Below are 25,013 nucleotides of genomic sequence, written 5' to 3'. Positions count from 1 at the left end.
TGATGTTAAGAAACCAGGAGTCCCTTTTCGCCCCACTCTTGATTTAATAGATAATTGGTATCGAGAGCAAACCGAAAGGACACAGAAAGCTGCTGACGATGATCCTACTTCCTGATTAGCGCTAAGCAAATTCTCCATCCCATCGCTTCCTCCTGAAAAGACGAGGATTATAGGATCCAACTTGTGGGTACCATAGGATCAAACTTAAGAGGGGAAGAGGATCAAACGATTCAATGTCCCCAGAATGAGATTTGGGGAGAAATGGGAGTACTCAGAAAAAAACCCACTTTCACTGGTCGAGCACTGAATATTCTACTCGAACATTGCACAGATATGAGCTTAGATTGGGAAACATTTGGTGAGACATGTAAAACTGGAGTAATAATACTTTGTTCATACATATGATTAAGAAGGTTATACAGATATCATTTGTTCTAACTGATATATACTGTTGATTAGGTTTAATGGAGCTAAGTACCTTTGTCATGTTAGAAATAAAAGTATTATCATTATGGATTGAAGTTTTGTTTGTAGCAACAGCAAGCTAGATATGAGATTCGTTCTTTTACCGTGGGCATATGCGTATTTTATTCGCATATTGAATTTTGATATGGACTGGTAATCTGTGAATTATTCTGATTGCTCTGTTTTGTTCTCTCTGTAATTTATTGCATAAGTGTTCGGACATATTACAGATTATTACTCAGTTTATTAATGGTCTGCTGTAAGTCTCTTTGTAAATGATCATGATAGAGTGACTGTTACATCTGCTTTTACTACCACCAATTCTACAGAGATGGTTGATTCTTTGGCTAATATTTTAACAAACATTATTGATGTGGTGTGTTCATGTGAGACTATTGTTTATTTGAGTAAAAAACACAAAAACAGACGTTTTTTGGTATAATAAAATGTAAAAATCTTTATTATTAGTTACAGTCAACAAATTTCGCTAACACAGTTACGAACCCTGATGAAACTAGTCGGCTGTAACTAATAATAAAGAATTTACCTGTCATTGTACCAAAAAAACGTAGGTTTTTGTGTTTCTTACTCTTAATATAGTAGTACAATGTGCCTGAAAAGAAACTGTAATTACTATTGTTTATTGTTGAGAATTATTCCAAGAGATTTGACTATACTTGTAAATTTAACCAAGGAATTGTACAATTTAAGTTTAACAGATGTCAGGTTTTTTTCCTTTACGAGCAATGCTTCTATGAAAGGGGATAGTCTGTGTTTTAATAGGATTAAAAACTACACGTCATGTATCGCACCAGATTATTGTATGGTCAAAGAAAAGTCTGAAGTCTTGAAGCGGCTGTAGGGGATCGCGAGACGTACTCCAAATAGCCACGTCTTCATCATACTGAGACGTGTATGTTGAAGTTAAAGCCGGGAAGGAAATATCATAGATACAAATGATATAGAGCAGTGAGTTAAGTATCGAACCCTGTATAACTCCATCTTGTAATTGAAATGACTTAAATATTTCGTTGTTTGTTTGTTTATTTTTAGAGCAAAGCTACATTGAGTAACCTGCTGTGTCCATCGTGGAGAATTGAACCCCGGATTCTAGTGTTGTAAGTCCGTAAACTTACCGCTGTCCCACCGGGGGATGAGTTCGTTAGATTGAAGTTATCCTGCTTTCGCTTTAAACACCAAGCTCTAAATAACACACAAAATACATTCAATAAATATTAAAATTTACCTTTATTTTAGTCCTCAGAACAATCCAATAAAAAACAACAACGTAAAACTCAAACTAAATTTCTTCGTTAATTGCTGTAATCCTTATTATCTAAAAGAAAGAACCTGAAAACCTGATCTGGTTGTTAAAATTAGTGAAAGAAAAATTGTGGCACTGAATAATTCAACTTACCAAACATTATCTACTTTTCTCTATAAAAAATCATATAGATAGATGGCGTTACTTGTCTGATACAATCGGAACATCGAATGTTTTTCTGTCCAAGTTCCGGATCATTTATACAAATATTTATATGATACAAGTCTGTTCACATTGAAGATCTGAGTACCTTATGTGGTTTATATATATATATATGCAATAGCTGCACGCTTTGCAAACACTACCTCATTATGTTTGAACTACATCACGCTGAACATTTTTTTTTCAACTCGAGGAAGCAGCCTGCACAATATGGAGGGACTTGTACACATCTTTACGAGTCTGCTTCACCAAGCGTATAGCTGCCCCTGATACACCCCATAATTTAGCTGTTTGGGAAGGTGCTGGGCGTGGTGTTTGGCGCGAGGAATGACCATTGGTGAGACGGCAAAACCGGTAGACAGACTCCGGTCTAGACTAAGTTCACTCTTTCCACTGCTCTTCTTCGGTAAGGTACTGTCTTCCAGCTGTTTACAAAGAAGGTTTATGTTATGTAGATTTTCTGCTTCTAATATAGTGGCTGTAAATATAGCTATATAACTCATTGGAAAGTAAGCTTTTTCGTAGAGTCATTTGTAGGTTAATTACAACTTTAAAGCCTCATTGGCAATTTGGATAAAGGATTAGCAGGAAATGAGGAGGAGTTTTATAATGATCATTTTAAAATTACTAATGGCTGATGTGTTAAAACTTACGCTCTTATTTTGCATAAGAAATATGAGAATTGTGAGTTGTAACCGTTGCCCCAACTTCGATCATATGGTAGTATCTTCAATTTGTCCCATGTTAAAACAGCTATAGCTGGTTTTACAGTTTCTTGTACTTAGTTATGAAATATTGACTTTTAAAAAAATGTTTTAATGATAACTTTCTCTAACCAAGATATTAATATAATTTTCTTCTCCATTAGATTGTCCACTATAAGGGGTTCTAGTTAAGTAATTTGGAGGTTTCTATTCTCAACCTCAGTTACTAAACTTTTATCTTTGACACAGGCCTAGAAAAAGTTTAAATTCTAAATTTAATGTTTTGCGATTTGACACATACAAAATTCTAAATATGTTTAAACGTATTTTAATAAGAAACAGACATGCTGATAATTAATAATGCTACATTTTCTTGACACACACATTATAATAAATGTTTATATTAGGAATAAATGTAGAGGATTATGATCTAGAAAGTAAGTTTAAAATAAAAATGTACAAAACATAAAATTAGGGCTTACTCTAATTATAGAATATAAAAAAGGTTTTTGAAGAATACTTACCTGAAATTTTTATGATGCTTAAGTCAGTAAAAGACCGATTTTACAATTTGAGTTTATTATTATTAAAGTAGTATAATCCGAATACAATCTGTATTTTAAATATGTTGCTACTGTTTTAAATAACACAAAATAAATCGATTGTAGAAATATTATCAAAATTTATATATATTTTTATTTATTAATGTTGTCATAGGGAAATATGTGTATGTATTAACATATAATATTTGTATATTTAAAACATATATTAATGTGTATGAATGTGGATATTTGTATGTGTGTGTATATTATTTGTATATGCCTATATAGATGCATACTTCAATACTAATATGTATATACCAAATTAATTATTTCAACTCAGAAGTCTTTGAAAAATAGCTATTAAGTTTTAAGACAGAGATAGATAAGACACATAGCTGTGTTAGCTGGATCTGTTGAATTAGTAATTAGTTTCACCAATATAGTTACTTTCTTAGAATGAGCTCATCACTTCTATCTCGTGGAAAACCTAAAACTGATAACGTTTCTATTTCACAATATATACTATAAATTCAATTAATCATAACTTATAAATATTAGAAGAAATGCTGTAAAAAAGTCTTAAAAATTAAAAGTCATCACCTGATAAGGACCGTCGAAACTGTATGGGTGACGAATACCATGATCAACACTGATATCACTAGAGGAATCCAGGATCATAGCTTTTTTATCTACGATGCCTTCAACAGGGCTTCCGTTATTCATTCCCATCGCTCGTATCATGGCTTTTTTTTCCGCCTTTTTGTGACGTTGGTGGCGCCAACATCGACAACAATACAGCAAGCAACAACTAAGTAGAACAAGCAAGATGACAGCGACGGGTAGAACGATGGCTAACACTGAAATATGAAACATAACTGATTTTGTAGTACAATATCTTTGCGAAAGATCAATTTAATTGCAATGTTACAGTACTAAATTGATTCAACATATTTGTAGCAGGGAAATTAAAGCTTCCAAAAATAGCTATTATGTCGAAAGTAAAACGTATAATTTGATATTATCTCGAATACTATTAGTGGTAATAACGGCAAGAGTGAGCAGGATTTATTATTATTTCATGATGCCATTTGTAGCATCCACACTGATTGAGAAATTGTGAGAAAAATCCCTTATTTGACAAATATAAAAATAATAACCATAGCAGAAGATTTGGAATATTGTTCGAAAAAAATACAATTACAATGTTGCACAATACATTCTTCAAAGATATTGTCAAACTGATGAGGACAATAACAGAGTATTCGAATATCATATCGTCAATGCGGCAAGAATTCAACAGAGGGTAAGTTTTAAATGCGTATGATACACATGGTCCAAAGTTATAGTTTTAAAACCCAAAACTCGTTAAAAAAATGTAAGAGTAGTAAGCTAGCCACACAAAATAATTTTATATTATGTAGACACTATTTTCAAATACAAATATTTCAGTGATATTCTTCGGATTGTCCTCGGGTCATCTGAACACTAAGGAAAAAAATTAAAAAGGTGTAACAGTTACGAATGTCATATGTTATACATGTGGCATCAAGGTAACACTACAAGCCATTGAAAATATAACATGATAACAGTTTGCTTGTTTATGATATTTATATAAAGATACACAAAAGCTACCTGCGCCGTCCCCATTTTTAACTGATAGACTAAAGGGAAGGCAGCTAGTCAACAACACCCACCACCAATTCTTGAACTACTCTAGTAGAATAGCGAGATTTGACCGTCACATTATAACGCTCCTACTGCTGAAAGAGCAAGCATATTTGGTGGGACGGGAATTCGAACCCGCGACCCGCAGATTGCGAGTCTAGTGCCCTAACCATGCCAGGCCCAAAATGGTGGAAAGTTAAATTATTGCCCCAAAGTACGGAGCATGTTGTTTTTTCGGTGTCAAACACGAATCATAATTCCCCGGATCCAGCACGCTAACTAGGTGAACGCGCCCGGTCTTTGACACCAAAGTTTATATTAAGCATTTTGGGTTTGTTTCAAGTAGACGCTCATTTCTACAGACAGGTATTCGTCTGGTACATAGTGAACGTCTTTTACTGTGGGTGTGCTTATTAAGAAAAATGAAAGTTCATTAAAGTATAACTTATAAATAAATAATGGTCAATAACGGGAAGAAACAAAATTTTTGACAATCTTACACTTTGAAAAGTTTATCATGAATAGCTTTATATATTATTTTTGTTTTGTTCGTTTGTAATTAAGCACAAAGCTACACAAGGGGCTATCTGTGCTCTGCCCACCACGGGTATCAAAACCCGGATTCTAGCGTTGTAAGTCCGCAGACATACCGCTGTGCTACTGGGGGGCATATGTTATTTTAAAAGGAAAACATTATTGTCATTATAAATCGATATATATATATATATTTCGTATGGATATAACAAACCAATGTCACATGGAAATTCAAATGTTTTTATAGTAATAAATATGGAAAAACCCATCATCGTTACAAAAGTGCGAAAACATAAGGATCTCGTACGATCCAATTGAAATGTCAAAGAGTATGTCTGTATCACCTAAAATACACGTAAAACAAAATCACTTTATCCGAAGAAAATGCTAATTAACAATTTCACAGGGATGAGAATTGTGTAAAGATAGCATACACAATCTCATTCACATATAAAAAAGGAGATAAAGATAAAACTTGTTTTGGATTTTTTAAAGTCTAGAGTGTTATTGACTTTGTTTGCTATGTCCATTGTGGGAATTGAGCTCCGGACTTTAGCGTTACAAGTTCAAAGGCTATCATGGACGTTAACATGTGAAAACAACTATTTAAGTGTGGTTTCCAGTATTGACATAACATACATGTATTTATTACAAAGTTGTTTGTATACAATGTAAAATGCCGCTGACTGTATTTGAATACAAAGGCTTAACATTTAGATACAGCTCGTTTTATCGCAAAAAATTAAATGTTTAAAACTCTTCACTTTCGTTGGGTGAACTCCATTTAAATCGATAAAAGTTTTGTTCTTTATTTAATGGAAAAATATAATATTAAAACTGCACTTACCAAGGCCATTGACCTCACATCGCCTACCGAAATACATTCGATGACAACTGATAAATATAAAGATCATTTACAACATATTCATAAAACTGAAACACAGACATATATATATAGTATATTTTCATATAAGTGAAAAACGCAAAAATGATATCATACTACATACGTATATATAGTATATTTTTATATAAGTGAAAAACACAAAAATGATATCATACTACATACGTATATATAGTATATTTTTATATAAGTGAAAAACACAAAAATGATATCATACTACATACGTATATATAGTATATTTTTATATAAGTGAAAAACACAAAAATGATATCATACTACATATACAGAATAGTTTCATATGAATGAAATAAAAGCATTTAGGAAATAATTCATGTTTAGAACTTCATATAAATGAAACACAGAGAAAGAATTACTGATATATACACATACAAATAAATAAATATATATATATAGTAAGCCTCGAGTTATGGTTAAATGCAGTTAAATATGAAATAAAGACCAAATAATACCGGGTTCTTCTTTTTATTTTACCTGCAAATTCTAGCACCTCCATCGGCCATGATGCAATCCCCTCGACCGTTACAATAATCGCAGCCTTTGATCTCACCTATAATATCAAGTGGATTCGTGAAATCTTTAGGTAACAACTAACCAATACTGAATAAAGCTTTCTATACAGTAGTTCTATATAGTGCTATATATAAAATGTTACTTACTTTATGAAAAATAACTATTTTATCTCAACAAACAGACTGAAAGTTTAAATATTGTGTTTTACTAAATAAATTTTATGATAATACATTTTAGTAGCTAAAGCATTTATTAGTATCATATAAACCCAAATCATTTGTTTATCATACTCTAGAACATAAAATTAATTATTTTACTATTATAGTATGTTTGTTTTAAATGTTTGCTGATTAACAGATGTTTAACGCATGTACCCTATTCAACCAGATTAACAATCAGCGCATTTCCTTAAAGTTAATAGATTTTGTCTCACCTAAACATATACGTCCCGGTAGGTCGGAATCAAGGTCTTCATACCCCTTCTTACATTGACACGTGAATGTTCCAGGTTGGTTAATACACGAAGCTGTTGTTGCACAGTCATTGTAACCTTCCGAGCATTCGTCAAAATCTATGAAAAATGGTAAAGTGGTTAAAGATAGAACATAAATCTCACTATTTTTGCATGGTAACATCAGCTGATAATACAACACATTAACAACAAGGCACAATAAATACACCACTGTGTTGTAATACCGTGATTAAAGATAAGTACAAATTTAGCCTAAACATTTTATTTATTAGATGTTATAATTGGTTTTCGCCCCCCCCCCTCCACCTCACCGTGGCTCAGTGACAAGTTTCTGAACTAAAAGCACTACAATTTGGGTTTCAATACCTATGTTGGGCACAGAAAAATAGCTAATTTTGTAATTTGTGTTTACCAACAAACAAACAAAACTGTTTGATTAAGATAGCTTCTTTACTTTTACATATGTGTATATTTTCTCTTGCTATAAAACCGAAATTTTGAAATTTTGTGTTCCGTATCATGAAAATGTTCAAATACATGGCATGGGAGTCAACAATATTCCTTTAGCCTGGTGTTCAATATGCACCCAATGTCTCCAATGTAAAGTTTATGAGAGACATAACATTATATTCTATGTTCTACATTATTATTATTATCTTAAGTTTGATTGAAATATTTTGACACGTAAAATAAAAAGATCTTATTTACTAGGTAAAAAAAAGAAAAAATACATATGCAGTTCAAAGACAAGTATTAAATGTAAACAAGTACCTATTCATTTATCACTGGACATGCACACGTATTCTAAAAATATATTTCTTATAGGGCGATAAAATTGTTAAAAACAGGAAAAGAAATATTAGGGGAAACTGTTGTTCCGGTATTTATGTAAAACTGACTTGGGGAGGAGGCAAAATATCGAATTCTCTCTTGCATTATCAACCATAAAATTTTATGCACTTTGTATGTTGGTATCTCCCCTATGGAATATGCTTAGTATATTAATTTGAAAACGTATAATACACTCTCATTGTATCTATATTGTTTTTGCTTATCACTTACAATCTTACTTTAGAAAAAAAAAATAGTAAACATTTATAGAAAATGTACTTTTTTCTAATATTTCAGTTTTAAATAGTAACATTTTTGATATGATTAAAAATTGAAGAATCCGTTTAATAAAATGCGAACGTAAAACACATCTGTATTTCGATACTGTCATTTATCTTTTCATTAACTCATTCGATCACAATGATCACTATCGTTTGAAAGTGGTGATTGCCCAAGCATTACCTGAACATTCATTCAATTATAAACAAATCATTGAGCATTGCCACTTAAAAATGGGGATTGTAAATGCTCTAAAGCTGTTTCGGTAATTTTAATGAAATAGATTTTATCTTTATAATAACTTAAAGAAGGGGATTGTAAGTGCTCTAAACCTGTTTCGGTAATTTTAATGAATTATATTTTATCTTTATAATGACTTAAAAATGGGGATTGTAAATACTCTAAAGCTGTTTCGGTAATTTTAATGAATTAGATTTTATCTTTATAATAACTTAAAGAAGGGGATTGTAAGTGCTCTAAACATGTTTCGGTAATTTTAATGAATTACATTTTATCTTTATAATATAAATATTATTAATACTGGAAGTTTTCTATAAATATTGCCCAATCTTACATTCATTCACAAGGGAAAATGAGACATCTGAATGATTAAGTGCACGTTATATATATGAACCATTATTGTATCATATTGCCTATTTTTAGACGTTAATATCCTGATGTGAAAATACATTTTTGCAAGGTTTAAAAAATTAGCCATTGTATTCATATTATATATTAACTGTTTTTGTTGCTTTTAATAATAAAATATACAGCTTAATTTCTAGCCGCCAATAAAGACAAAAGTGTATTGTGCGAACATGATTTAAAATACATCTGATAACCCAATGTCGGAAAAGGAATTCATATTTAGAAAACAATAAATAACTAGTGATATGAAATATATTCAGTACAAATAGGAATAGATTCAATATCCTCGTAACGTTAATATGGTTTTATTCTTATCTCTTTAGATTATATTGTTTTATTTTCACCTGAATATATATATATACAATATTTATTGTGTAAAGTATTAACATATTGTGATGTATTAAATATTGATATAAAATATCAAACACAGTTCTACTTTGATATTTTTTAATTTTCAAAATATCATAGCTTACACTGACAACACACGAGTTATTTCATAATAAGTAAGAATAAGAGATTCGCGAAACGAAATTTAAGTGTGATAACAACTTTTCAATCTTGAAAGTAAGTTCAATTATCACCCGTCGCCAACAATCTCCAAACAGTTATGTTTAGTATGATATTTGTTATTTTCTACTCGAACTTCACCTTATGTAACACATGGTGCTAAACCATCAGGCCAGAGGCTCCAGAGTTCAGGCATTGCTGACCAGAGGGAAGGCACTTAGTCAGTGGAAATGTGAAATACGTTCATATTGCGGACTTAAACCATAGACCTTTTGATCCACGGGTTGGTCGTGACCTTAGTGGTTAGCGTGCCCGAACCGTGAATCTTGGTTCGCGTCCCATTGTAACAAAAACGTACTTTGTATTTTAAAGCCCACTATTCGGTCAGAAAATGAGTAGCTCAACAGGTGGCGGTGGGTGGTATTGAATAACTGCATTCCACCAAATTTATCAGTTCAAAATTAAGAATGGCTATGCATTTTACTCTATATCTCATTTAGATAACAAGAAGGGTCATTCAATTTAAGGTCAATTCAATGTTTTCTATTAACTCTAAATTCAATGACCTTTTTATTTAATTTAGGCGTTTCAAAGAGCTTCCAAGATTACTCAACCATTTGAGTTTGCGTGCAACACGCTTTAATCTGTTATTGCAGGTCTTTACAAGGTTTTTATTTGAATACTTAGATCTAGAGAAATATACGCATGTAAAAAGAGAAAATCTGGAGAACACCGAAAAAATGTTGAATGAATTAGAAAAAACATAGAACTTCTTTCTTTACCAACCTTGGACGTTTTCCACACTTTGTACCAAAGGACTGACATAAAGTTCCGTGTTTCCAACACTGTAGTTGGACGCTGCGATAGAACGAGAGAGCTCTTCCTTCAAGAGTTTCTCGTCAGTTAAAGAATTACGTTTAACACGAACTGTAAAGTTCACCAGAACACCTTCGTCCATGTGGTTTGACATATTCAATTTTTTGATGTTACTAATGCTGTTTACGTCAACATTGACGTAACTCTGGTTGATTCTAGAATCTTTGTATGCTTGACTAACCTATCAGGTGTAAAAAATAAAAAAAAAATACCTGTTATTACTTTGGATCTTAGTAACAACATTTACGTAAACTTTGCGATTTTAATGAAAGCAATAAATAACTTCAAATTATTTAAGTTGGAGCGTTAGTGATCCTCATTGTACATAATTTGAATAATGACAAATTTGTTATGTATTTTATGATAGTATTTATGATATTTTTATAGTAAAAAATCATAAACCTCTACATAGGTTCATGATTGTTTTCTAAACAAAGTCTCCATTGAACAAAATACAGAAAGAGCATCAAATACATTGTTAGGACAACAGAAACTAGCAATAATATTAGTTTTAGTACGACAGTATATAAATGTCTATGTATTTTATCACAGCTTGCAATAGTGTTCTTCACATTCAAACAACTGTCATTTTTGTTAATTTAATATTTGAATGTCAAACACTTGTTTTCGGATAAATAAGAGTAAAAGGGAAATAGTCATAGAAAAAGCACTAAAATGGAAAGCAAGGCAGTTGTTAGAGTTGTTCTATAATAATGTGTTGTTTTCAACAAGAACGTTTAGAGAATACCTAACATATCAGATACGTACGCCTTTCTTCGCCAGCTTGGCGAGTTTTTGAAATACTGGAGATGCAGTGTTAGACAACTCATTTCTGTAGGTAAGGGCAGAGTCCTTCATCTTCGCCAAACGTAGCAATACAACATAACTGTTCACCTCTGAAAATAAACAACAAAACTTTCAAATATTAAGATAACACTGATTACAAGCTTTTCACTAGTAATTTAATATCTGAAGAACTGTAGAAGAAATCGCTGTGATAAAAAAACAATAGTGAACCTGAATAACAGATGAACAATAAAAAGCATCCGAATTCTTACAAAAAATAAAATAAAATAAGAGAAACTGTGTTTGATGGATATTATTAACTTTACCTTCACATTTCATGGATGTTTCTGTCCGAGCGAATCCTGGTCCACATTCACATGACCAAGTGTCTTCTATCTTCTTACACTGTTCTTTCTTTGTTCGATCACATTGAGGAATGCAGTATTCTTGTGCGCTTTCTTCCTTCGAACCTTTTCTATCCAAAGTTGCTAGTTTCGTAGACGGAGAGGACGCGTCAGAAGTAATAAGTGGGTTTGACGGGTGTCTCAATGTAGGAACTAATCCTGTAAGCTCAGTTGTGAGATTTACTAACAGATTTTCGGGTTTTGTTAAAATTTTTGGCTGTCTTGATATAGACTTAAACTGTTCTTCTCTTTCTGTGAAAGCTTCAAATGATCTAGCCGTTGTCGAAATGCTGCCTTTTAGGTTAGATGTGGTCGAATCCGTTGAAAACGTTTTAGTACCAGTGTCTTCTTTTGATACATTCACAACAGCAGTGGTTGAAGTTAAGGTGGACGTTGTAGATGGTATCAAATCTTCAGTTCGGAGAACCAGTGTACGAACCACTGTTGTAGTGATGGAGTTAAAAATGAGTGTTGTTGTAGTAACTTTGGTCGTTGACTCTGAGGCTAACGTTGATTTTTCAAACTTCACTGACTCTGTCGGCTCGAGCAAAGTGCCCAGAATTGTCTTGCTACCAATTAAAGTAGACACAAAAGTACGTGGTGGAATTGTGGTAGTGAAAACAGATGTTATGGTGAGTGGACTGTCTCTGGTATAATATATCTTAGTGGTTGTTAATATCAACGTTCGTGTTGAGGACTCCAGACTAGTAACATATCTTGTAGGTGTGTAATCAGCGCTTGAATTGTCTTCTTCTTCTGGAAGCATTGGAGCTTGACTATCTTTGTCAAAGAACGGGAAAAATATTGTTTTAGCTCCTGTTGAAGTTTTAGTTATGATTATTTGCCCATTTGAAGTAGGCGTTGAATCATTTCTACTAGATTCAGAATCAAGTGGGAGTGGCGTGGAACTACTTCCAAGTATTGTGGTTTTATCCAAAGCCTGTATTTTCTTACTAACTTGATCTAGCATGTCCAGAGGAGCTGTGGATTCTGCTTGAATCTCTTTTTGAGAAGGGTTTTTATCTTCAATATCTCTCATAGAAGTCTCTATGAATACAGTTTTGAAACCGGTTATTACAGATGTACTTATTCCTGCTTCGATTTCAGGCGTAGCAATCTTACTAGAAATACGTCCAGGAACAGTTCTAACACTTTCTTGCGATTTCAGCATGTCTTCGTTTCTTGACTCGGAATTGGAAGGATCAAGTGAAACTGTTGGTTTTGTGGTCTTTTCAAAAACAGCTGTTGGGTCAAAAAATATTGTTTTTATTCCTGTAAAGATTTGTGTTTCTTGACTATCATAAGATTTCTGTTCATAAGATGACAAATCAGAGCTTTGTGATTTTAAATTAGGATTAATATTCTCGTTGGTAAAAGTCCCTAAAAGTATTCCAGTCGGATTTATTGTTTTAACAGTACTAATAGGTTTTGTAGATGATTCCATTTTACTTTCCTCGTGTTCCAGGCTTGAGATATTCTCTGTTGTTTCACTATCACTAGGCCTTATAGATGTTTCCGTTTTACTTTCGTCATGTTCCAGGCTTGGAATATTCTCTGTTGTTTCACTATCACTAGGCCTTATAGATGTCTCCGTTTTACTTTCGTCGTATCCCAGGCTTGGGATGTTTTCTGTTGTTTCACTCTCACTAGGCCTTATAGATGTCTCCGTTTTACTTTCGTCGTATCCCAGGCTTGGGATGTTTTCTGTTGTTTCACTCTCACTAGGCCTTATAGATGTCTCCGTTTTACTTTCGTCGTATCCCAGGCTTGAGATATTCTCTGTTGTTTCATTTGCATCACCTCCTTTAATATTAATTTTGTGTAAAATACCTTTCACTGCCTCTGCCAGATTACCAGCTATATTGGCATTTCCTCCAAGAAGGTCTGACAAATCTATGACTGACCCTGACTGAATGTCATCTTCTTCTTCAGTTGATGTTTTACTATGCATTCTTAAGTCATCTAAAATAGCTGATGATAGATAAAGCTCATTTACATTTTCTACATAACCACTTGATTCAATGACAACCATTTCAGATGTATTCTCCGAAATGTTTCCTGCTGGACTCACGAGATCTGTTTCCTGATCAATAAAACTCGGTGGAATTACAAAAGTGGATGGTCCTAGTGAAATATTATAGTCATTATCTTCTGAGACGACAGTTATCGAAGGTGTGGCAGATAGTTTCAAAGACGGCTGTTCAAGACCCGGTAATATAAAATCAGTAAAGAAAACAACAGTTGATCCACCAATTATTTTTGTGGAAGTTCCGCTGTTAAAAGAAAGAGTATCACTACTTTTTTCTGTTGTAGTTATTATTTTTTTAATCTCAACAACAGGACTTTCCTCGATTGGAACCGGTGATATAATACTTTTATTCAGTTCTTCAGTCTCTGAAGGCTTAATACTAGAAATAAGCAACACATCTGCGTTTTTAAAGGTGGGTGTTACACTTTGTTTTTCGTCAGCTATTGCAACAGAGCTACTTTCTAACTTAGTGACAGTCTCTACTTTGGTGGCCACACTAGAGTCTAAATGTGATGCTACGTTGCTATCAACAGACACACTAGTCTGAACAGAAATTCTTGTTTCTACATGCACGGAAGAAGTTTCTTCTTCTGTAGAAGAAGCGTTTATTACTTCCGAAGTAGCCTCTTCAGTTGAAACAGCAGTGGATACTATAGTAACTATACTTACTATGTCTTCTAACTCACTACTGCTTGTTATTAGAGAAGTGGATTCTTTCAGACTTACCATACTTGGAGAATTTTCCGCCGTTTCACTACTTACAACCAATGAAGTAGGGTTACTGGAACTAAAAGTAGTTCCAAAGTTTTCTGCACTAGTAGTGCTAGGTGTTGAAGTTGTCGCTTTAGTTAAAATAACCGCAGTTTCTAGTGAGTCGGTAATAGTGGACACAGCGTCTATAGTTACAGGAAGTGATGGCTCAACTAATAAGGAACTTGATCCTGTTTTTTCCTTACTTGTAGCTGGGTGCATTGTTACAAACTGTGTGACTGAGCTTAGGCTAGAAGAAATTGTTGTTTTGGTTCCAGTTACAAACGTTGTATAATATGTGTAAGTGGAGTAAAAAGTCAATACACTCTCGGACGATGTCATTGGCGTTATGGATGAGAAATCTGCAGGTGATACAGTTATCGTTGATGTTTTAACTTGCGGAATAACTTGCTCATTTGTAATAGTAACTTGGTCTTCACCATCAAATAAGGTGGTGAAAAATGTGTAGGTGCTGTACTCCGTCGTGGTTCTGTAAGACACGTATGGTTTGGTTATAGAGTCCGCGTTAAGCTCACTGCTCTCAATAAGAGACGATTCTGGTACAAAAAGAGTGATGTATGAAGTTGCTATCTCTTCCTTGCTGGACACAATCGTGTTGGTACCACTCTTCAGCGTTGTGAAGTACGTATAGGTGGTAAGATACGTCTGTAAAGACGGTACAAGTTTAGGGTAAGAGATTTCAAGTAATTCTGTAGGGATTGTCTTAGAAGCAACTGAAGTTGTTGTTCTGGATGTTATTTTATTAATGGTGCTCGTAATAACAGGATTCAGGGTGATGGAACCTCTGATTGTCTCTGTGACAGTTGTCGCTAGCAGTTTGGATTGTACGTCTTCAATGGAGGACAATATTGTTTGCGTACCACTAAACAGAGTAACGTAATGGGTATTAGTTGAATAAATTGTTTGAGTTGTGGTTCTTGTGATTACAATTTCAGGTTCTTCCGTTGTTTCTGAAGTGCTGCTAACTAAGGTAGATGTATCAGGAATGTCAATTGTCGTGGGAGATGATGAAGGTATAGATGCGGGTAACACTGTGGAGCTCTTTTTCAAGGTGTTTTCGGCAGCAGGTGAAAATATCACAGCAGGTAATAAATAACTGTCTTCAGAAGATGAGAAAGTGCTAGTTGAAGGTAAGAAGCTGCTAAAGGATGGAGCCAATATACTACTAATAGGTATTGGTTGTGTGGAATTATGTGATGTCGCTGGGTTTGCAGTGCTTAATTCTGTAATTGAACCATGCAATGTAATGGTGTATACATTAGAATCAACTTCTTCGATGCTTGAAATTATGGAAGAATCTTCTTGGAACAGAGTAAGAAAGTTAGTATATGTAGTGTACTCTGTTACAGTGGAGTAGACTGGAGTAGGTATTACAGGTTTGGAAGATTTAGTTGCTATTGAAGCCGAAATAGATGGCAAAGAAGTTGAACCAAGTGTTCGAGTGAAAGTAGTGAGTTCAGTAATAGTGTAGACTTCAGAATGGACGTCTTCTATTGGCGACACAAATGAGCTTGTACCATTGAAGAGTGTAGCAAAGAAGGTGGAGGTGCTAAAGACAGTGCTAGTTTTGAGTACTTCACTTGTTTCTACCAACTTAGAAAACTTCTCAGATATTAGTTCCTTTTTAGATACTTGAGTATTAAACGAAGGTGAAGTGAGGAAAGAAGTTAGTTCTCCTGAAGCAGAAGGAGTAATAACGTTAGAAACCACCTTTTCAAAACTAGAAGTAATGGTAGAGCTTCCAGAGAAAAGTGTTGTGTAAAGAGTAAAAGTAGTGTACTGTGTTTCTAAGTTGTGAGCAACCTTGTCAACAACGGGTGATTCGGTTAGAATGGCATTCACTGTTTCGACTGCTTCGGCCAATGCAGAGGGCGTAGACGAAGGGTCATAAAACTGTGTTGTCGGTAATCCATCTAAACCACCGGTTATTAAAAGTGTCTGGTCATCAGAAATTGTGGTGGTTGGTGATTGAGAGGGAGCTTTCAATGCATTTTTGACGGACCTTTGAAGCTCAATAAGTTCTTCGGGTGTAAACGTTGGTATAGTATTCTCTGTTCCTAATAAGATAAACATATATGATTTTTTAGTAATTTTCTAAAATCAAGTGATAAAAAGTGTATTGGAAATATTTAACCAAGATACATGTTGGTTGTTAAAAATTAGATTTTTAATTTAAACGTGGCTTTAAAGTAATTATTAGTTAAGTTATTTTTGTATTTTCGTTACCAAAGATATTCTTTCTTTAAGCTCATTTCAAACATTCATTAGAAAATATTTTAGGGCTTGTTTCTGGATTTCTTACCAATAAATAACATATTTCTATATAGCCGATTCTTATTAGTAACGTAGTAACTGTTATGTAGATTGCACATCATAAACTGAATTATTACATAAAGCAAACAATGTAGAAAATGTAATTTTAATGGTTACAATAATTTCAGTGCTTAGGTCCATTAAGAAATGTTATCTTCTGCAACCAAATGCCTTGTTTCGAATATAACAAATATTGTTTTCTAATCAATGAAGAAACTTGGTTTGCAATTTTTACAGTACATTATTACATACATACCTGACGATATTAAAAACGACGATAATGAATCTAGTTTCACAAAAGAACTTGAAGTTAGCTCAGTAGAAAGGGAGCTTGAAATTTTAGGATATGCAGAACTACTAAGAAGATTGTCGACAAATGAAACACTTTGTCTAGATACTGTAGAATAGCTGAGAGATGGCGTAACTTCAAATTTAAAGGATTGCCCTAAACAAATCAAGAAATTTACTTAATTCAAAACAAGTCCAAATGAAAGTTCCAACATATGGATAATTATATTAAGAGTATTATTTAATGAAAATTGCACACAAAAAAATTACACTGTTTTCCGTAATTGTCAGTACAGTTAAATGCCACTATAAGTTATCGAAGAAATACATATTATCAAAAATTAAAATATAAACAACAATCTCTAATATCGATCAGCATTTATTTAATTGGGTGATTATTTATTAATTATCAATAGAATTCATATACACTGAAGTTTATTCTGAGTTATTCTTTTAAGTCTGTAAGTACACTATCAGTTTTATATTATATAGAAACTGTATACAACCCTTGTAGAATATAATTATTTAGCAATTCCATAAAGTTTGATAGACTTGGAATGTTTATCACGATTTTATACTTAATTTCAGCAGGTGTTTGTACAAGTTTTTTTTTATTGTGTGTGTGGAATAAAGCTGTATAGTGTGATAGTTCCTATATGCATGGTATTTACTGTAATTTGTAAATAAACATTACTTACATCTGGAGGAAGAGCCAGGGTTTTGATCCAGTATATAATTAATCATTGATCAAGGATCACACGTGTATCAGATGAAACAACAGTAACTGAGATGGTAGAAGAGTTTAAATTGTATTCTGCTGTACTGGGAAGGTAATTAATGATTTTTGTGTCATTTGTTTTCATAGCTTTCCTAAATATTGATGTATCATATGTTGTAAATAAGTTTATCAGAATTGTTTTGTTACCATGAAAAATATTGTCTTATGAAAACTTAAAATTATGATCACTTTTTCATAATAAATCAAGACAATTTAATTTATAGAATGTTCTCGGAATCAATCGAATTCTATCAAATCCAAAAGAATCGTTTTATAGAATGTCTTCAAAGATCTTCGGAACTTCAATATAATTTCTCTATATAATGTTTTTAGAAGCGTTTAGAACAGATATAGAAAAATATCCCACTTTCCTAAAGATATTCTACAGATATTATTTAGGTTTACTTAAATACATTCTACAGGTTATCTAAAAGTCAAACCTGAGTGTTTTTCCTTAGAAAATTTGTAGGATTTTGTTTTATAGAATATATTTAGATTTATTTTTGTATGGGTATTTTATCAAGATAAATTGTTATACTAGTTAGTTTGTATGCAAGAAAGCTGTAAAATCTAACTCAAATTTCACAAATAAGTTTCTTTGTTGTTTTTTTTTACTTTGAAGTTAATAATTTTCAAAAACATATGATAAATACTTACCAACAGGCTGGGTCACAATTCGTGAATTGGTTTGCTCCACGGTTGTGTACAGGGTTTGATCTCCCACTGTATAAGGAACGGTGAAGGTGGTAGTCGTGAAGAATGTAAGCACAACTGCCTCAGTCGGTTTCACTGTTTGTGGTAAGCTCGAACTGTCAGTGTAACCATCAACCCCAGTTCTTAAAATTGGTTCTTTGATAACCGAAGGTCTAAACCTTCTACTTACTTTAATGCCATATGGCCCTACTGATGGGTGAACAATACCAAGTGGGTTGGTTCTAGTAACGACATAGTACTTAGGTCGACGTGTGACATCAAGTCGAGACGGCAGAACAAATCTTGTAGTCGTTCTACTCGATTGTATACCTGTAATAGGTCTTCGAACTGTGATTTTTAATCTTTTTCTGGACATAGATGTTGTTTCTGTTTCAGATGTAATCAATGTGGGTATGCTTTCAATTGAATTATCTAAAGATGAAGTCAATGTAGGAGTTGGAACAATATTAGGAGATGTTTGTTCAATATCACTAACTAAATTTTCATCCAATTCTGCGTTTGCTAATATATTTTCTGATGAAGATACAAGAACGTTTGTTGAGAATGATAAACTGCTACTCAGACGTGAATCTAAATATGTTAAGGTACTAGGTTGAGCCGAGCCTGTGAAGTCAGTAGTTGTTCTGGCTTTTGAAGTAACAGGTTTCACTCTAATACGCACACCCGGCCTTTGGGAAAATGTTCGACTTCTCAAAGAACCAGAAGGTCGTCGTATAATGGATGTGACCACACGTACCTTAGGTTTGTCGGCTAATGCAGTAACATCTGCTTGTTCTGTGGATGGGATTTTTGGCGTAGCATCAAGTACAGGAGAATGATGGTTTGAGAAACTAGAATCTTCAACTGAAAAGTATGACGCTTGTAACTGTGCACGATCAAACGAGGAATAGTCATGTTTTGAAGAGCCAATGACGTCGTTTACGTTGTTTGATGGTAAAATTGTACTAGTGGTTTTAGATGGCTCTGGTGTGGCTATCAACAAGTCCGTCTCAAGAACAGCATTTTGAATTCCATTCAATTTCAGGCGTGTTTGAAGCGCAAGTTGAATTTGTGTGGTTGTGCCATCTATATCTGTTGATCCGAGATTTACTACACGGTTTGTTGGATCAACAGTAAGAAAGCCATTGCTATCTATCGTATTTACAAAAGAGTATTTTAGAAACTTTTCACCTGGTACTAGTGTACTTGATGTGATTTCACTACGAGTTGACTTCTGGGTCTCAAAACTATTATAAAACGTGTAATAATAAGTGAAATATGTATAGTACGTCTTAGTAATAGAATCTAAGTAGTTTAAATTTACTGTCTGCATCTCATCAAATGTTTGAGCAGATGGTGTTGCGAAAACTGCACGTTGAATATCATTGTTAAAAACTTGAACTCTGGACCCAAGATTAACTATAGTCGTTGTTCCTTCACGGGATCTAGAACCAAGAGGTGTAATTTTCTTATCTCCTAGAACCGTTTTATAGCCAGAATGACTTTGAATGATGCTCACTATATCAGGACTTGGTGTCTGTAGTATAATACTGGATCGCACAGCTTCTCTGCTGGTGTAAAGAGGAATAGTTCCTTGAAGAAATGTCGTAAAGTAAGTAAACGTGGTGTAAAAGGTCAGAGGTAAAGCAGTAGAATAAAAAAAATTATGAAATGATTCGACTTCCAAAACATTACTACTCTCTTCATTATTGACATCTCTACCGAAACTAGGTTTCCTTGTTTGTAAAGAAACAGCATTTTGTGATGGTATTTTGGAAAGCAACCTTTTGGTTACAATAATTCGTTTGTTTCCTAATGATCGTCCTAATGGGCGTTTTAAACGAATTATGCGTCTTACATTTTTTGGAGTTGAAGTTTCATCTGTTTCTTTCTTTGAATTATTTAACGGAAGAATACGATCCACATCTAATAATGTTCTTTGTAAATCCATGTTGTGCGCTGGTGTTGTAATTAGTGAAGGTAAAACCTGATTTAGCCTAGTTCTTCTTATTATTACAGGCCTGTTTCTTAGGAGTTTATTATTTACTCTACCCTCAGAAGGTTTAATTCTGCGGATAACAGTTCGGCCCTTCTTTCTCTTTCTTAAAACACTGATTCTGTCAATGGGAGACTCGTCAATCGGTGTTGGAAATTCTTCTTCAGTCCCTCCTTCTGTCCTAAGTGTAATAATTATAGGTTTTGTCAAATCATCGAATTTGTTTTTGTATAAAAGTCACACAAACCTCAGAGATCTAACTGCAAAATGGTGTTGTGGGTCGAACGTGAATCCCATTTCGGAGTCACGTTCAAACCCGCTTATTTGATTAGAGTTGTCCAAGAGCTGGCGGTTGGTGCTGTTGAATAGGTGCCTGCACTCTAGTCTAACAGCTCAAAATTAGAGACAACTTTGTCAGATGTCCCTTGTATAATTTTTTGCAAATTTCCGTAACCAATAAATTTGTTGTTTTTAGTATCTTTGAAAATAATTATTTTTTGATAGGTTTAATAAAGAAACAACTGAAAAAATGTCGACAATTTATTTCTAAGGAATAGCACAATAATTTATTAAATATATTAGAATGATTTATTGTGTTTTAATTTAATGAGTTAGAAATGAAAATTGTATTTAGTTAAATTACGACTATGAGCTTCACTTGGCTAGAACAATCAAACTCACCGAGACTTGAAGTTTCTTTCGGAGAAGTCACTGCAGCAATTGTTTTGTAGCTGTTTGTTTGCTTGTCTTTGCTCTCTATAGATATAAAGTGTTGATAATCTTCATAATCCGCATCATTTTCGTGTGTGTTAATTTGTTGAAGTTTCCTTTTCTTGAAAGAATAATTCAAATCATACTTTTCTTCAACATATTTTCGTTTTTTCATTTCCGATACTTTATTTGTTTCAAGCTTTTCTACTTTCAGCATATCTTTGGAATTTTTGGCAACATTTTTCCAAAACATGGCAGATGCTTCGTAGATTTCTCTCGTTGGACCTTTAAATATAGTTGTAACATCATCTGGAGTTCCTGTGCTTAGAACCTGGTTCTTTGCGTTTTTTAATGATTCCGTTTGGATAGCTGAATGTGTTACATCAATCATCCCACTAAAAAATCCTTCTCCTGAGCTTAACAAATTTGAATTCATTTCTTGATATTCATCTTTCTCGTGATACAGTGAAAACAAAGATTCCATAGTCACCGAGGTTTCTGGTCTTAAGAACGTACTATGCAAACTCCTTGCAACTTTCGTATGTATCATTGGTTGTTGAAAAAATGGAACTGCTACATTGGTAACAACAGGCTTTACACCACCATCAATTCCAGTTACATAAAATGTTAGTTGCGTGGTTAGCTGTTGGAATGGAAAATATGGCTGTGGAATAAATGACGGAGGAGTTTGAATTTGCGGAACCTTGATAGTTGACGTTTTAACGACAGTGCTCTCAGAGAAACTTGTGCTTGTAAGAGTTCGATAATGTGTTCTACCTCTTAAGAATACTGGAAGAACCTTTGTGGACAAAATTGTTTCAGTTGTCACAAAGGAGTTCGAGGATGTTATATAGCTCACACTATTTTGCCCAGGAGGAGGGAAAAATGGAGCAGGAAAAGGTGGTTGGAGAACAGATGGAGTTTGTATTTCCGGAGTAATAGTGCTGTATAACGTTGAAAGCGTTGTATAGACCTGATGACTCGTTACCGTATCAGTTCTTGTACTATAACCAATTAATCTCTGAACGGTTCTAATAGACTCCCATGAAGTAGTCGTTATTACTATTTCTGTAACTGTTGTATACAAATTATCGGTTGGGCCATTTAAATCAGGAACTCCAACTTTGGAAGAGTATATTGTTTTTACTGTACCATCTGACGTGACAGTCGAATACTCGGAAGGATCAATAACACTTGATTCTATAGCAGTTGTCGTTAAGGTAGCATATGATGTCCGAAATCCATGATAAATAGGTAAAGTTTTTACTTTAGTAATAACCGAACTAACAGTCACTGGAGTTTTGATACGATGAGATGATTTCAAAGTTGAGTGGTATGTAGAGGTTAAAAACGACTTTCTTCTAGACCTGGAATCAAATGATGACCGATTTCTTTGATTCCGTAAATGAAATCGATTGCGTGAGGTTACTCTATCATCTTCAGGTTCATCTTGATTCACAGAATTAGAGGAAGTTCGTAAACCATGATTGTGCTGCCTGAAAATGCTGACTTCAGGACGTCTCATTCGAACTTTAGTTTTGCGACTGTTTGATGTAAAAACTTTTTCGTCTTCATTCTTTATTCCCTCTTCATTTGTTTTAGATGTTCTTCGAAATGTTCCAAAGCTTCTTCTTCCGAATGTTCTAGATCGTCGTCTAAAACTAGTTCGGCTGTATTGTGTTGGCCTTTCTTCCTCAGTTTCTTCCTTATTAGGTGATTCTGTAATTTCATAGTCTTCTGTATTATTATCTTCCTCAAAAGCTGTGTTTTCTTGGTCAGATCTTGTTCCCACATGCGAAGAAGAAAAAGTAGAACTTCGTCCCTTTAAAAAAGGAAGTCTCCTACGTCTTCCCAAATAGCGATTTGTTGGTCTTGATAAGAAGGGGCGCCTTTTATTACTTTCCAATTGGTCAGATGAAAGATTCTGAGGATCTGCTGTATTTAATATTGCTTCACTTGCTTCTAGTTCATCATGTTCTTCAGGCTCTGTTCTGTGATCTCTTTCTAGTTCTTCATTTTCTTCCTCTGGATCTTTCCCAAAGGGGTTAAATCGACGAGTGAAAGATGGTCGACGAAGTTTCAAAGTGAAGGAAGGCTGACTTGATGATTTTATTGGTGTAAGGAATGTTGGCCTAGACCTGGAACGAAATGGTCGAATTCGGATTTTATACTTTTGTTCCTCAATAGGAGCTTCTGTACTGGTCTTGTCTTCTGCATTGTTGGAGCTCTTACTGTCATAATCATCTTTGTAACCATCATCATTTATTTCTTCAGAAGTTTTTGAATGCCTAGGAAAAGGTCGAAACCTGCTAGTACTGAAATAATTCCTTGATCTATCAAGTTGATTTCGGCCTGAAATAAAAATAACTGGTCGTTCTGTTGCCTCTTTCTCCTGCTGATTATCATGATGTTTCTCGTCATCTTTGTAATGATCGTCATCATAATAATCAAAGTCCTCTTTCTGATTATTTTGTGCTAGCAAAGATGTGTTAGAATGTGAATTTTTTAGACCATTATTAGAGGCATCACTTTCTGCTTCCCCAGTATCATCGATTACCTTTCCACTTGTGGAAAGTTCTTCCTTGTATTCATGAAAGTAATCGTAATCTATATCTTCATCATCTGTTCTTATTTCGTTTCTTTTTGTTGGTTTTAAGGGTGAAGGAAAATGTATAACTTTTTGTGAGGTTCCTTCTTCATAAACGTTTTCGCTTTTTTGCAGTTTAGGTTCTTCACTATGGTCACTATGGATTAGTTGCTTGCTTTGCTTCTTATTAACACTATCACTATAATCAATATCTTGTGGAGTTAAAGGTGAAGTAACAGAAACGTCAAAAGAACGCAGTATATTATCTGAACCTACACCCGGGCTTGGGTACAATCTAGTTTCTTCATTTGAAGTTGAGTGAGAATGAATATCTTCAATAGGTTTTGTTACAGGAAATTGTGTATCAAGTTCTTCAATTCCATTGTCTTCACTATTTGTAAATTCCATTGAAAAGCTATTTTCTTTAGAATGAAAGATATTCAGAGACAAAGATGTTTCAATTTCTGTAGTCGATATATAGATTTGGTTGTCATTTTGTGATGTAGGCATAATATCATCAATATAATAGCTTGCTAGTGTTTGATAAATATTCTTAACTTGTGCTAATTTTACAGAGTTTTCTAATATTCTGGACGTACTTTTTGCTACATGTGCATAAAAGCCATTGAAATGTGTTCCATAGATTTGAGTGGTATGAAGAGTTATAGTTCCGTCATTGATCTCACTTGAAGTTTCAGTTGATATCAATCCTGTAGTTTGACTGTTTCTTTTTGTAGGGGTTGGTGTAATGACACTAGAACTACTGCGAGCCACATGTGCATAAAAGCCATTGAAATAAGTCCCATAGACTTCTGTGGTGTAAATGGTCGTAGTATGATCACGTATTTGTGTACTAACAGTTGACGATATTATACCCTCTATATTTCGGTTATCCCCTGTTTTGTCATGTTCTTTGGATTTAATAACTGGCAACACTTCAGATGTTTGTCTAGCCACATGTGCATAGAATCCTCCAACGTATGTTCCATAAATCTGAGAAGTATGGACAGTTGTTGTCCCATCATTTACTTCTGTACTTGTAGCTGCAGACACAAGACCTGTTTTAGAAGAAACTGTGTCCTCTAATAGCGTTGGTTTAATTGGCAATATTTTAGTCGTAGACCTTTGAATGTGAGCATACACTCCACCAATAAAAGTTCCATGAATTTGATAAATATGCTGAGTTGTCAAATCGTTGTTTATTTCACTACTATAA

At 33.8% G+C, this 25,013-nt stretch overlaps 1 protein-coding gene across 1 annotated transcript; it reads right to left on the bottom strand.

The window, feature by feature from the left end:
• Window positions 1-1,764: 1,764 nt before the first annotated feature.
• On the bottom strand, window positions 1,765-20,454 carry LOC106459453 (serine-rich adhesin for platelets-like). The gene is made up of 10 exons (XM_013919076.2): window positions 18,468-20,454; window positions 17,001-17,189; window positions 11,554-16,488; window positions 11,210-11,337; window positions 10,352-10,622; window positions 7,262-7,399; window positions 6,790-6,865; window positions 6,244-6,290; window positions 3,798-4,054; window positions 1,765-2,376 (listed from the first exon to the last, which is right to left on the bottom strand). The coding sequence occupies exons 1-10, from the start codon at window positions 20,452-20,454 to the stop codon at window positions 2,197-2,199; spliced, it is 8,208 nt and encodes a 2,735-aa protein (XP_013774530.1). The 3' UTR covers window positions 1,765-2,196.
• Between the last annotated feature and the right edge of the window lie 4,559 nt (window positions 20,455-25,013).

Source organism: Limulus polyphemus, unplaced genomic scaffold (assembly GCF_000517525.1).
Source record: "Limulus polyphemus unplaced genomic scaffold, Limulus_polyphemus-2.1.2 Scaffold611, whole genome shotgun sequence".
Classification (NCBI taxonomy): Eukaryota; Metazoa; Arthropoda; class Merostomata; order Xiphosura; family Limulidae; genus Limulus; species Limulus polyphemus.
The sequence above is the reverse complement of the archived record's forward strand: the minus strand, read 5'-3'. Positions and strand labels throughout refer to the sequence as shown.

Coding starts and splice junctions, on each gene's coding strand:
- LOC106459453 (XM_013919076.2), bottom strand. CDS start 20,454: ATGGATTTACAAAGAACATTATTAGATGTGGATCGTATTCTTCCGTTA. Junction 11,338..11,553: donor AACATCCATGAAATGTGAAG/GTAAAGTTAATA, acceptor GTTTATTTTCAG/AGGTGAACAGTTATGTTGTA. Junction 10,623..11,209: donor CCAAGCTGGCGAAGAAAGGC/GTACGTATCTGA, acceptor TACACCTGATAG/GTTAGTCAAGCATACAAAGA.